The sequence below is a fragment of the Rhamphochromis sp. 'chilingali' genome (assembly GCF_963969265.1).
Source record: "Rhamphochromis sp. 'chilingali' genome assembly, chromosome: 18".
NCBI lineage: Eukaryota > Metazoa > Chordata > Actinopteri > Cichliformes > Cichlidae > Rhamphochromis > Rhamphochromis sp. 'chilingali'.
Window position 1 is genome coordinate 17,025,788 of NC_137945.1, and position 12,957 is coordinate 17,038,744.

A 12,957-nucleotide genomic window follows, 5' to 3' on the forward strand; every position below is an offset into this window, starting at 1 on the left:
GGCATCGCTTTCGTTTTCCTAAACGGGTACATTTTGTTAACTGTGTGATAAAATGAGCCCATACTGAAATATCATGATTTCTTTTTTTTTATTATAACGATTTAGTCGGTTACTGACCAAGAAAGTTATTTGGGAGATGGTAGAAAACATAAAAAGAGAAACGGGTGGAAGGTGAAGCTAAAAATGATCGGGCATTATTCAGGGCACCAAAAATCATCGGGGTCCTCGGTCGGAGGACCTCGCGAGGAGGTAAACAAGCGATGTTGGGTTAATTAACGACCATCCATCGATTTTACCGCAATTAAGTTTGCGTGTGATCGCGATGGCAGAAGATAATGAGCTGGAAAAGTATGTAGCGTGTTAATATTTGTCCTCACTTGGTATTTGCGCACTGGTGAACGCAGGTTTCCTCTAAATCTGTAACAACGCTCCGTCGGTAAAAAAAAAGATGCTCATTTATTGTGTTGTTAGACGAGCTTGTGATTGTATGGAAAGCATGCCTTCGTGGTGGCACACACCATGAGCTCCCTGTCCTGTATAAAAGTAGATCAGCGGGTCTCCTCTGCTGGGATTGTGCCGATTCAGCAGCTCGTGTCAAACCAGGACACTGTTCCCCTTTTGCTCCTGATGATTCACTTTCTCTTCCGCATCACTCCGTTTTCTCTCACTTAATTAGATTATTCTCCCCTTGGCTCCCCCTTGAGGATTTGCGCCATCTTTGTCCTCGGCTTCTCATTTTCCCTCCCCTTCACGTGAACAGTGTTTGACGTTTTTTCCTCTTTATTTATCCATCTAGGCGTGCAGTGGAGGAGCTCCTCAGGGAGACTGACAGAGCCCGCGTGAGAGCAGAGACCATGGGCCCTGCAGGATGGTGAGCACAGTGTCTGACATGCCATCTGTCTGACTCTTACTTATCTGCTTTAGTAAGAAAGCTTGGTAGTTGAGCCTCACATAATGTGTGCATTGCACTTGAACTAATGAAAATGGCTGCAGTAGTGTGCGATACTGCAGATTTTTGGTATCGATCTGATACCAGGTACATAGACGGCGAGTATTGCCGATACCAATACCTAGGGCTGCACGATTTTTTGGCTTAGAATTGAGATCACGATTCTCTCACGATTTTCTTTTCCAGTATAAATATTTATTGTATACAGTATAAATTCCAGTATAATTCCAGTATAATAATTCCAGTATACAGTATAAATTCCAGTATAAATATTTCCAGTATAAATATTTATTGCACTTATTAACTGCACATCAACTTCGTAACAGTTGAGACTGAACATAAAAACAACAAATGTCTCACATTTTGTCCTTGCCGCAAAATGTTGTACTGCTTGAAATTCCGTCTCCACCGTTGCTCGACACTGCGTGTATAGAGCAGGTAGTGCAACAATAGAAAAATAGTTGCGGGACGGCACTGTGTAGCGTTTGTCTACGGCGTTGATCACTTTCCTAAATCCCTCGTTTTGCACAGTGTTGATGGGAGCCATATCTTTGGTCAGGTGATATGTAAGAGCCTCCGTAATTTCTTTGTGCCTGCGGGAGTTCGACGTGTATAGGGAAGCGCTGTATAAGGTTCCCGTTATTGATGTTTGGGTGGTTGACCGGGACAGATTTTCTCCTGTCACTTTCTCGTCATCCCTGACGTGCTCTCCGTTGTTTTTTCCCTGCTAATTTTAGCATCACATGGCACAGCTTCTGCTCAAGAAACTACCTGGTACCAGACCCACCTAGCCTTTTTGACGGCCACGTCTGGCCCATGTACCTGAAACATAAGAACATCATGTTCGCCCTTGTCTTTTGTTGAGCAGGAAGAGTGAGCGCTTGTTTTCATGCAGATTATGTCCCGGATCAAAATGCGGTACAATCGTCATCATCTTTTTTTTCTTTTTTTCTTTTTTTTTTTTTTAAATCGTTGTCATTTGGAAATGAGATCGCACATAAGTATGAATCGAGATCGCGATTTTCTAACGATTAATCGTGCAGCCCTACCAATACCGTTAATTTTAACTTGTAAAGGAAAATGAATGAATCGTCATTCATTTGCAAAAGATTTAATGAGCATTAAATCGCTGTGATTGTTACTTTTCACTACAATTAGTTAACACATAAAAATGCATCTTTTAGCTTTTTGTGGCATTGGGTTTTTTGGAGACTTGCAGTGTAAATGTGCCTGTCTCTGCAGCACGCTAGGTTAGATTCTCTAGCTTAAATGTGTTATAAGCTATAAATAAAATTGATGTGGAGGTTAACACTAAAAAAGATTCCTGTAATTTTTTTATAGTGCATGCCTGAAATATATTTTTCACTAAAAAATGATTTAAAGCAATTCCCTGGGCTACATACTGAACTTAGAGGATAGAAGCAAAGCATCGTTCCTATTGTGCTAGTATGTGTCTAAACCAGTGTTGGTATCAATACTATCGATACTATCTTTGGATTGATCCACCCACCTCAAATTTTAATCCAGTGTGAACAGGGAGGACAAATAAAAATGACTGAAGGTCGAAGGTGCACCACAATTACTTAACACTACATGTTAAGTAATTGGCATCCATAACATGTAGGAAAATCCTAGGCAGGTCCTGCTGATTCAGATTATGATCTAAGTAATGGGATAATGGGAAAAAGTATCTATGTGACAGTCACACAACTCCTGGTGTTTCAGCAGGAGGAGTGAGTAAAGTGAGAGCAGAGCCATTCCATACTAAAACAACAAAATACACACACACACACACACACACACACACACACACACACACACACACGTGTGTGTGTGTATATATATATATATATATTTTATTTTATTTTTTTTAATTTAGTGTGGTTAATAAAGCCAAAATGTTACCTTCAGAATGAAAATTTTGAGTGTTGCAGTCCCTCAAAGAGGACATGAGTGGGTCAGATTTTGGCACTTTTTAATTTGGCTTATTTCTTCTACCGTCTTAAGCCCTCATAACTTCTTCTACAAAATATATCTACGTAAAATGAACCTTTAATTTCATTTATACTCCGTTTAAAAAGTGCAACCATATAAACTTTACACCTGCTCAAAATGTCACATCCTACAATAGGAGAGAATGCATGTATTTGTCTCTGTACAGGTGCACAATGACATTTGGAGCATCTCCCTGAGCAGTGCATACAAATAAGATGCATCAAATACAAACTTATTTTAATTTGAAGTGAAAGTTAAAATAGACACACATACCCATTACGCTGTCCTTAATGATCTTAGACAGGATGTTCATAGTAGAGGCAGTGTAATGTGTTTTTCTATAGCCCCTGAGCAAACTTTGAGCATCAATATTATGGGATATATCCGAGCTTCAATAGCAAAACTGCACAAATTTAAAATCTGTGAGAGTGAAAGTAGTATTAAATCATGACTGTGTTAGAAAATGATTTTGATTTCAAAGGAGAAGGTGGCCCCAGTGTAAAAATGTAGGTAAATGATATATCTTGTTTTGACCTGCCTCCAATCTGACATTTAAAATTGACCCAAGTGCTTTTTTTTTTTTTTTTTTTTTTTTTTTTTTTTTTTTTTTGGACCAAAAAACAGATAAAGAAAAGAAAACAGGGTATAAAGGCCTGCTTGTGTTATCCTATGGCACAGATATTAAATTAGTGCAGTTTTGCTTTTGAAACTCTAATATATCCTTTTTAAAACTTCAGATCCTGACACTTGCAGTAGGCGTTACATCGGTTTGGTTGCTGCTTTTAACAAAGCTCCAATTTGTTTTTCACCTCCTAAGTTGTGAGTATTCAAAAATTCTGGAGAAATACTGTAGACTATAAAAAGGCGTACTCGGAGGGCCTGTAACTCATTTTGAAGGAGGAAGCATGGATTCATTACATACAATAAAGTTATTGTACTAAAAAAACAATATCTGATACTGATAGGAGGACAGATGGAAGGCACTGATTGATTTTTTCATTGAATGTGTTTAGATTTATGGTCCCATGCTGCTCTCTGCTATTTAGATCAATGGGAAAGGCATCAGTAAAACGGGGTTGGAAGCTGTGGTCGACTGCACACATTTGATAAAAGTGATGGTCGTGCATTAGTGCACCCAGTAAAAGTAAAGAGCAACTCCTTCTCAGATGAATGAGGATGTCAGTGCAGGATGTAATCAGACTGTCACCAAGAACCGCCCTACTGTAAAACAATTACAGTAGAGCTGCACTGCATTCATCCCTCATTACAATGAACAGTGCACATTTGAGAGCAAGTGGTCGTATTCTCGACTGGTGGATAAGCGCCTGAGTGGCAGAGAGCAGTCTCCTAGCATGGTTTGTCCCCTCATTGAAAGTCAATATGAAGATTTTAAACGATGGCCTTTCTCCTGTGATGAAAAAGTTCTATCCCGGTGGTAGTCGTCTCTTCCAGGAGCCATCCTCAGGGAACTAAATGGTTTAAATATGAATGTAAATGTAAATTTTATGTCATGGCTTTCACAGTCACTAGATCTCTTACTAAAATGCTTTATATTGGGGGTTTATTTCCATTAATTTGCCTGTAGTTAAATGTTTGGTATTGTGTAACAAGCATGCGAGACAATTAATTTCTTGTTAGCAAAAATACAGTTTTAAAAACGTTTGCTTTGCTTTTGGCTTTTCTCTGCACTGAGTTCATGCTTTAAGGCCATTAATAAGGTTCTCTAACTAATCTAGGGTCATATATAACCAGTTTGGTAATATGTAAAAACACCATGATGTCCTGGCAAATCCTGGAATGTTTGATCTTGTCTGCATTGTGTAGTTATTGCTACTTTTTATCTCACTGATATTTACATTTAAAGTAGTCAAACTTGAAACTAAAATTGTCATTTTTTTCCATCAAGTTTTTGCTGTAAAACAGTTTGATCTCAATTAAACCTGTATGACAATCTGACACTGATGTCATGAATCCAAATCACCCAGTTTAAGCCACTGAGTGTGAGTTTTTAAGTTTTAAAAATATATATATTTGAAATACCACAAAGAGATGTCTAATGTCTATTTCTGAGGATAAAATCTGTGTGGAAAATCACAGAACTGTTTATTGATTTTGAGGGAGGCTTAATGCTGGAGTCAGTCCATAAAATACTGCCAGCTTTTAATCAGTTTCATGAGGATTCAAAGGCGGAAAGAGCAGAAACACTCAGTATCCTCAGCGGTGGCTGCAGCTCTGTCTGCGAGGACTTTTAAAGATGAATCTGTCCTGTGAGTCCTGTGTGGCGGTTATTAGCTCTGACCTCAGTGACGACCATCCATCTGTCTCTCTAATGGTCGCAGGGGTAAGTGTAACATGTCTAACTAACCTCGTGTCCTTCACTTCTCTTTCAGGTTGAAATGTCCTCTGCGAAGCACCAACAAACGCTTCCTCCTCAACACGCTGCGCTCCACCGGCCTGCAGCGCCGCACTGGCGAGCCCGGAGCCGGACACTCCACCGCAAGGGGGCGCCTGAGGAGCGATTCCCCAGACAGAGGCCGCAGCAGGACGCCTCCCAGAGATCACAAGAGTAATGGAGGCCACATTGATCATAAACATCATCACAGGGACGGCCGCAGAGACAGAGATAAGAAGCTGGATAGAGACAAAGACAGACGCCACGGAGGCGACAGAGAACGGAGACGCACTGATAGACCGAGCCGAGACAAAGACGCGCACACACACACAAACTCCACGAGTTAAAATAGCCCAACTGTGTGTGTGTGTGTGTGTGTGTGTGTGTGGACTTAAACCTGAGAGGATCTGCTGACTTTGCTCAGAATGAGCTACACGAAACTTTAAATTCTTGTTACACCGGATTGTAAAGGTGGACAATTGTCTCTCATGATGGGTTCAGTTGCTGCCCCCCCTCCCCCCAGTAAACTTTTGTCTGAATAACACATCCCACACGTTTATGTTCTTCATTCTCTTCATCATAGTTTGATGCAGTTATGCTTCGCCCATAAGAGCAGGCTTTGTTTCAATCATAATGTCATTACCATTTTTCTGTTATTATTCACTAGCCATGATGTTTACATAGGCCACGCTGCAGTCGCCACTAGGTAAGCACATGCTATCGCCTGTCCAACTTTTTGACATGTATACACCAGCTATCACAAAGGGTTTTGTTTGTCAAAGGAGAGAGGAAAAAAAACTTTGTTTTCCCGACACTCCTACATGCGCCTGTGCTTGTGGTTCAGTGGTCTCCAGAGGATTATGTGTGGCAGTGAAGTATTTTAACCCTTTAACACATACAGTATTTTCACCTTTTGTAAGGTTTGAGGATGGGTGGACGTTTGCCGAAGCCTTCAGTGTCCTCTCCATTTAGCCTCCTTTTTATTTTTTACTGTTTCACAGCCTTATATAAACGTGACAAATGTCAAGCTCTTTGGCCCTGATTACACACGGCTCAATTACAGCCGTGTGTCACTCCTCGCTTAGGCCATTACATAAGGGGAAAAAAAAATCTGCAGCTTGAAAGTTGGCTAAAGTGCATCTGAGGCGCATCATGCTTCATAAATCACGTTGTCTCCACTGTAGAGGAGAATGGCTCTGGTTAACTGTTTCCTTCCTCTTTGAAACAATAATCAAATATAAACACCATTAAGCCATAGTGCAGGCGGTGTTTTGTGTAGAATTGGTTTACTTGAACTTTATTGCATCGCTGAGTGCCCCATTAAGATACAGTCGAAAGTGGCATAATTGCTTCTGAAGAACTCCGGGCAAATACGGTCTATTGATACACACCAGCGAGGTAAAAGCCCGATCTTCCTGTAATTTTTCCTGAAAAATAAGTAAATCGCGTTCGTCTCCGCGTTGCGTAAAGCCGACACCGGAGAGCTCGAAGGCTGTGGAGACACGCTCCACGCGCACGGCTGTTAATTGAGTTCAGTCCAGTCACTCCAGCCTAATTGATTTAATGGCGCGAGCACACGCCGCCGCTGAAGGCTAATGACCAGCAAACACCGGCGAGAGTGCAGCGAGCGAAGTGGCCGCATGAGCTCTTGTTTGTTGTCGCCAAGATACCTGCGTGCGGAGATCGTGGGTCCATGCGTGCGAAATGGTGTTAAATGATGCATTTACAAAAGTATAATGGGCGCGTTTTAAACGTTAGAGGGGGGAAAAGCAGATAAATGAAAAAAGTGGGCTGTGTGTGGTGTTTGAGCTTTTCGCCAGAGTTTCCAAGACAACTGTTTCTCCATCCACGTCTCTTATCTGGCGGGTCAACCAATGTTTGCGCCCATACGTATCGATTTATCAACCTCAGTGTGCACACGAGAGATATATCCATATAAAATGTCGATGGCTGTGCTGTTTGAGGACAATCCAGCTTGCCTTGCGTGAGATTCGTGCTCCTTCCAGACGCTCTTGATTAATAACTCCCTCTTTTGCCCCACATGTGGAAGGAGCAGTTGCACGGTCACCTGTTTTTGTTGTTGTTGCTGCTGCTGCCGCTGCTGTTGGGGTCAGACACAGGTGGATGCCAGGTAAACCTTGCGGTATTTACAGAGTACCATTGATTTACGCGCTCTTGTTCAGTTGGCTGGAAAAAAAAGCTCACAGAGCTGCAGAATATCCTGGAAACTGGGAGCTATCGGCCTGCCGTTTTTGAGCAAATAGTGAAACCAATGGCTTGGGCGCTACAGGATCACATGGTGGCAGAGTGACACACCTGTGTGGAGCAGTAAGGGCCTCGCAGTTGCGCCTGAGGCAGGTAGGGCTGAAGGTTTACGCCGAGGTAGGGCGCAGGTTACGGTGCGTGTGTGTACGCAAACGGCCCCCCTGCAGACACGGGTCCTCGCCAGCCATGAATCGGGAAGATCACTTTTATCCCTCTCAGGTTTTTAAAGACTCCTGCACGTACCAGAGATCACAGGGTGATGACTACAGCCACAGCAGCCCGCCACCCTGCCTCTACATGAGCAGGCAGGTCCACTCCGTCTACACACCGCCGTCCATGGGAGCCTTGGAGCAGGCCGGCCTTCCTGACATTGCTACCACTTACAGTTTGCCGAGTATGCGGGAGGAACCTGGCGTACCCCAGCTCCTCCACCAGCACCAGCACCAGCAGCAACAGCAGACGCTCCAGCCGCCTCCAGGCTACAGTGACCCCGTGGAACAGAGCAGATATCACCTGCCATTCCCCTGGATGAAAACCACTAAATCCCACTCACACACCTGGAAAGGACAGTGGGCAGGTAAACACTCAAACAAATCAGCGTATACAGTGTGATTATGAGCGTACTACAGAATCTGACTGAGGGGGGTTAAAGTTCTTAATTTGAGTTCAAAGAGGGCTTCAAATTAAAATATGAGACAGTCATGTTTGCACAATTTAGCTACATAACAAATAACTTTCAACTAACTCCTTCTGAGGCCTTTAATGACATCATGGCCCCAACAATACGATCCTGGGTGTTTCAGTTTACCTGTCAGTCATTTTTGTAAAAGGCCCGGGAGGTGAGCGGTTGCTTCATATGAGGTATTATCGTCACAAAAATGTGAGTTTTGTTTGTACAAAAACATTTTCACAAATCACGCTATCTTTAGCCACGAGCAGCCTAATAATGGTCTTTTATATTGCCAAGTCGTTTGTAATTCTAATGTGGTCTTGATAACGTGGAACAAAAAAGAAACTCTAACATGTAATGAACTTTTTAAGGAAAGTATTTTTTAGGGAAGAGTTTTCAGTGGACTGAATTTCAACAAACTTGGAGAGGCTTTACGTGCAGCGAGTTTGCGTAAAAGCAGTGTCGTCGTTAGGAAAAAACCCCATTTTGGTTAAAATAAAAAAAGCAAATAAAGTTCTCGTACTTTTCTTACATCAGAATGAAATTCCCAGAAAACATTTCTTCTGATTCTCTCTCCTAAAGAACTCTCAATAGAAGCGTCATGTATGAACGAGCCACTCTCATAAAGTCGAAACTGAATAACTTACACTCTGATATAGCAGGCCCACGTTGTTTTATTATTCTGAGATACTTAATGGACAGTGTAAACTTATTATATATGACATTTTGAAACAGTTACTATGAACTTAAAAAAAAAACAAAAGTTTTTAAAATCAGCATGAACGACGGTAACGGGAATGATGCCCAGAATCGAAACTCTAAATTAGTGCCTTACAAATAGGCAATAATTATAATCAGTGGCTTCACATGATTCATATTAATTTCTAACAACTTGACTATGTAAATCTATTTAAAAAATAGTCTGCATGATGGCGTATTTCAGTTTCACTTTGAAAATAAATGTATATTAAATGCAGTATTTATTATTATTATTATTATTATTATTATTATTATTATTATTATTATTATTATTTGGAACGTATTAAATACAAATTTAGCTGCACATTCAACGTCATAAATGAATGAATAGTCTTTCTTGTATTGATGTTCAAAATGAACAAATTATATGAGGGAATTTAGGGTCCTCGGGTAAAATAAAACGCTGTAGAAGCTCTTCAAACTAACTGATGCGTGACTGATAACGTGCAAATAAAGACAAGAATTACTTTTCTATAATATTTTAAATCTTTGTTTTTTACTTGACTGTTTTAAATGTAAAAAAATATAATTGAAAATGGAAGAGATCATTTTTTAACAGTCGTAATTAATTAATTCATTTATTTTAAAGAAGCGGTCAATGGATTCTTCTAAGGCGTCTAAAAACTTATATTGTTTCGGTCTTTATCTTCAACAATATGAAAATACTTTAAAAAAAATTAAAACTTATATACAGTTTTCAGTGACTGTAGCAAATACTTCCTGGTTGTGGTTTATGATATGCACAGTAATTAATCTGCTTTAATTTCAGCTCTGGGTGATCACGTGCACTGGGAAATATGTTTTGTCCTTGAAGGAAATGTTAATTTAATCTCTAAAACAAGTAATCTATAATAATCTTCATCCCTAAAATCTAAATTACACCTGTTTGAATAACCCCCCGTAATAATCACCTGTTTTTTGGCCAAGTATTTGGTTAGTACTGGTTAAATAAAGAGTGGCTGGAGATTCTTCTTTACATTCATTTTCAAGATTTATTTTTTACATGAATAAAAAACACTTTTCATAGTTTACAATTAAAAATGTAAATTTACACTTGAAGTGCTTCAGATTTTAATAAAAATTCATTTTTATTACATATTCTTGTTTTTAAAGGGCGCTAATTCTCCGTGTGGTTTTAGGGTCATACGTGATGACTGAGAATGAAGAAAACAAACGCACGAGGACTGCGTACACGCGCGCCCAGCTGCTGGAGCTCGAGAAGGAGTTCCTTTTCAACCGCTACATCTCGAGGCCGAGGCGCGTGGAGCTGGCGCTGACCCTCAGCCTCACCGAGCGCCACATCAAGATCTGGTTCCAGAACAGGCGCATGAAGTGGAAGAAGGAGGAGGACCGGAGGAGGGCGAGGGGGGCCGACCCCGACCAGGACTCCTCCATCACCTCTGGAGACCAGGGGGAGGCCGCTGGAGGGGTTTCCTCCTCAAACGGACCACACCCCACCACACCCCCCGTGTCCCCTCTGCACGGTCTGTCTGCCTCCGGCTCCAGAGAGAGCGCATAGATCCAGCGGATATATTTTTAAGACTTTAAGATTTTTAAGACTCAGACCTGAACTCATATTTAAGGGATCATTTTAACTTTGACTGAAACTCAAATCCAAGTTTTAGGAAACATGTACATATATTTTTTTTCTGAAAAGATTGATGGTATTTAGGGGTGGGGGGATATTTCTGTAAAGTGCTCGTTTACAGGGACCCTTCAGAAATTTCTCTTGGACCACCAGAAGCCCCCTGACTGGAGTCCACAGTCTGTTGATTCAGGACTTATTTACTGACGTTTCTTCATCGCCAAACATCCTCTGAGATAGGTTCAACACCAGATGGCACGCGGAGACAACAAATTCACGAACTCCTTTCCCGACAGCGGACCACAGACATGATTATCAGTGCTGTTGTTTCCCATACATCAGTGTACACTTGTATATACACTAAGCTGTATTATGGAGATTGTTAATTAGAATCAATGATCCACATGTTTTATTGATTGAGATTTTATGGATACATTCAGAATTAAAATATACCACAGCCTTTGAGCCTGGGAGTGATGAGGTTTAGAGGCAAACTGGCGCAAAACTCAACCTCCGGCACTTCATAATTTGTTCGCGCCATCAGTAGGCAGCAGACTTTGGAGGCGCAAGCGGCAGATCTTCTTCACCTCCTCGATGCCGCGCGCTCTCTCCACTGCGCGCTCGTTCTGGCAGCGCTCGGACAGCTGCAGCAAGATGTTCGCTTTGTCGTTCATCCGGGCGCAGATGACAAATGGAAAGCCGAAGCGCTTTTTATACTCCTCGTTGAGACGGGCCATGCGCTCGGCTTCCCCCGAGGTCAGCACGTCCATTCCGGCTCCCGCCTGCTCCTGGCGCGACTCCCGGGTCAAGGTGCCTCTCTGCAGGTCCCTGCCGGCCAGATCGGGGTGACACCTTAGGATCCCCTCTTTACCTGCACATACAACCGATCATTTCTGCCAGTTTAGAGCATTAAACTGATACAAGCCTACTTATTAAACAAACGCGTAAAAATTAACCCGAGCAGAGGGTAGAAATGTTAATAAACTAATTCCGTGGATCACCTGATTCTGGGAGCTCGTCGATGAAGTCACTGATGGCAGCCTCCAGAGCATTTAAGCTCACAAACGGACGCCTCGACCACACAGCGGCTGTTATAACAGGACATTTCTCCACCACGTTACCGAAAGTGTTCACAAAATCCTCGTAAGAAAGAGCATTTACAGCTGAAATGTCCATGACTTATGGGAACAGTCTTCAGTGGTGCCACAGGCAGTGTTTGTTGACCTTTACGCAACACTTTGCAACAAGGGTTAACGCACCGCTGGACACACAGAACACCCCCCACCCTCCCCGGATAGTCTGGCAGTGGTTAATATTTTCTTATGGAAACTATCATCTGACACTGGAAAGAACAGTTGGCTGAGTGTAAAATAGGAGGAAAACAGTGATTTAAATTTTAGCTGCAGGGTCCTTATTCAGCATTACAATTCTGAGCTCTGGCGTCCCCTAGCGCTGAACAAAGGTCAGCAAAGAATATAAATCAGACGGCTATCCATTAAAACAGCGCGACGCCGGTATTGAGATCATGATAAGGCTTCAGTGGTGGAAGAAGCAGACAGATCCTACATGAGAATAGCCTGTAGCGATAGAGCTGCAGGAAAATTTTACGTAAGCTAAAAGACCTGCACTGAAAATGATGGCGTTTTCAGACAAATTCCGGGGATCACATTTCCTGAACGAGGCTCTTTAAGTCTGAATGGCTAAAACTAATTGTGTAAACCTACCTACAATCTTTGTTTTCTTAGACCCGATAATGACGATAATGATACAATAAATAGTTTTGTGGATATTTTGTTGACTCTATTTACATATTTTTACATGCTTTACCTAACAGGTATGTGCCACCCTGCCTGGACCTCTTGCCCCTCATTTGCCCCCATTTAAAGATTTCTAGTTCCGCCACTTTAAAAAAGGAAACATTAAAAAAATGTACTTCATTACTGTCATTTAGTAAAATCTACTTTTAAGTAGAACACAGCTTTTCTCCTAGTGGCATCATATACTGCATCACATTGTACGAAAATCTTCATTTAAAATTTGTGATTGCCATTAATTCTGCAGGATCCTGAAATACTCACATACCTGCAATCATGTTTCTCTGCCTCCAAATGTTCATTCTCCTGGTATGCAGGGGGAAATGTTCTTACTGCAACTCCACTACTCCACCTACATGGCAATTTAACCCGCAGGGAATTAGGAAGGCTGATCACTATGATGCTGTATAAACATGGTTGGCAGGACACCTAATTCCTACACAGATTTACTACTGCACAAAATCACATGGGCAAAAACTGCCTCAGTCCAAAAAAAGAAAAAAAAGTTTTATTAGTGAGCACCACACT

The 12,957-nt window shown here is 41.6% G+C and overlaps 3 protein-coding genes across 3 annotated transcripts; 2 read left to right on the plus strand and 1 right to left on the minus strand.

The window, feature by feature from the left end:
- Positions 1–218: 218 nt before the first annotated feature.
- Positions 219–5,723, plus strand: LOC308385515 (uncharacterized protein). The gene is made up of 3 exons (XM_080864486.1): positions 219–348; positions 797–871; positions 5,335–5,723. Exons 1-3 carry the CDS (start codon positions 323–325, stop codon positions 5,681–5,683), a joined length of 450 nt encoding a protein of 149 aa, XP_080720612.1. The 5' UTR covers positions 219–322; the 3' UTR covers positions 5,684–5,723.
- Positions 5,724–5,857: 134 nt separating this feature from the next.
- Positions 5,858–11,085, plus strand: pdx1 (pancreatic and duodenal homeobox 1). The gene is made up of 2 exons (XM_080864484.1): positions 5,858–8,178; positions 10,170–11,085. The coding sequence occupies exons 1-2, from the start codon at positions 7,788–7,790 to the stop codon at positions 10,547–10,549; spliced, it is 771 nt and encodes a 256-aa protein (XP_080720610.1). The 5' UTR covers positions 5,858–7,787; the 3' UTR covers positions 10,550–11,085.
- A 38-nt stretch (positions 11,086–11,123) lies between these two features.
- Positions 11,124–12,359, minus strand: urad (ureidoimidazoline (2-oxo-4-hydroxy-4-carboxy-5-) decarboxylase). Its single transcript, XM_080864485.1, has 2 exons — positions 11,617–12,359; positions 11,124–11,486 (listed from the first exon to the last, which is right to left on the minus strand). The coding sequence occupies exons 1-2, from the start codon at positions 11,789–11,791 to the stop codon at positions 11,137–11,139; spliced, it is 525 nt and encodes a 174-aa protein (XP_080720611.1). The 5' UTR covers positions 11,792–12,359; the 3' UTR covers positions 11,124–11,136.
- Positions 12,360–12,957: the final 598 nt, after the last annotated feature.

Excerpts from the sequence above, each read along its gene's own strand:
- pdx1 (XM_080864484.1), top strand. The coding sequence starts at position 7,788 with ATGAATCGGGAAGATCACTTTTATCCCTCTCAGGTTTTTAAAGACTCC. Across the intron at positions 8,179-10,169 it reads CTGGAAAGGACAGTGGGCAG|GGTCATACGTGATGACTGAG; the intron begins GTAAACACTCAA and ends GTGTGGTTTTAG.
- urad (XM_080864485.1), bottom strand. The coding sequence starts at position 11,791 with ATGGACATTTCAGCTGTAAATGCTCTTTCTTACGAGGATTTTGTGAAC. Across the intron at positions 11,487-11,616 it reads CGACGAGCTCCCAGAATCAG|GTAAAGAGGGGATCCTAAGG; the intron begins GTGATCCACGGA and ends TTGTATGTGCAG.
- LOC308385515 (XM_080864486.1), top strand. The coding sequence starts at position 323 with ATGGCAGAAGATAATGAGCTGGAAAA. Across the intron at positions 349-796 it reads GAAGATAATGAGCTGGAAAA|GCGTGCAGTGGAGGAGCTCC; the intron begins GTATGTAGCGTG and ends TTATCCATCTAG. Across the intron at positions 872-5,334 it reads ACCATGGGCCCTGCAGGATG|GTTGAAATGTCCTCTGCGAA; the intron begins GTGAGCACAGTG and ends CTTCTCTTTCAG.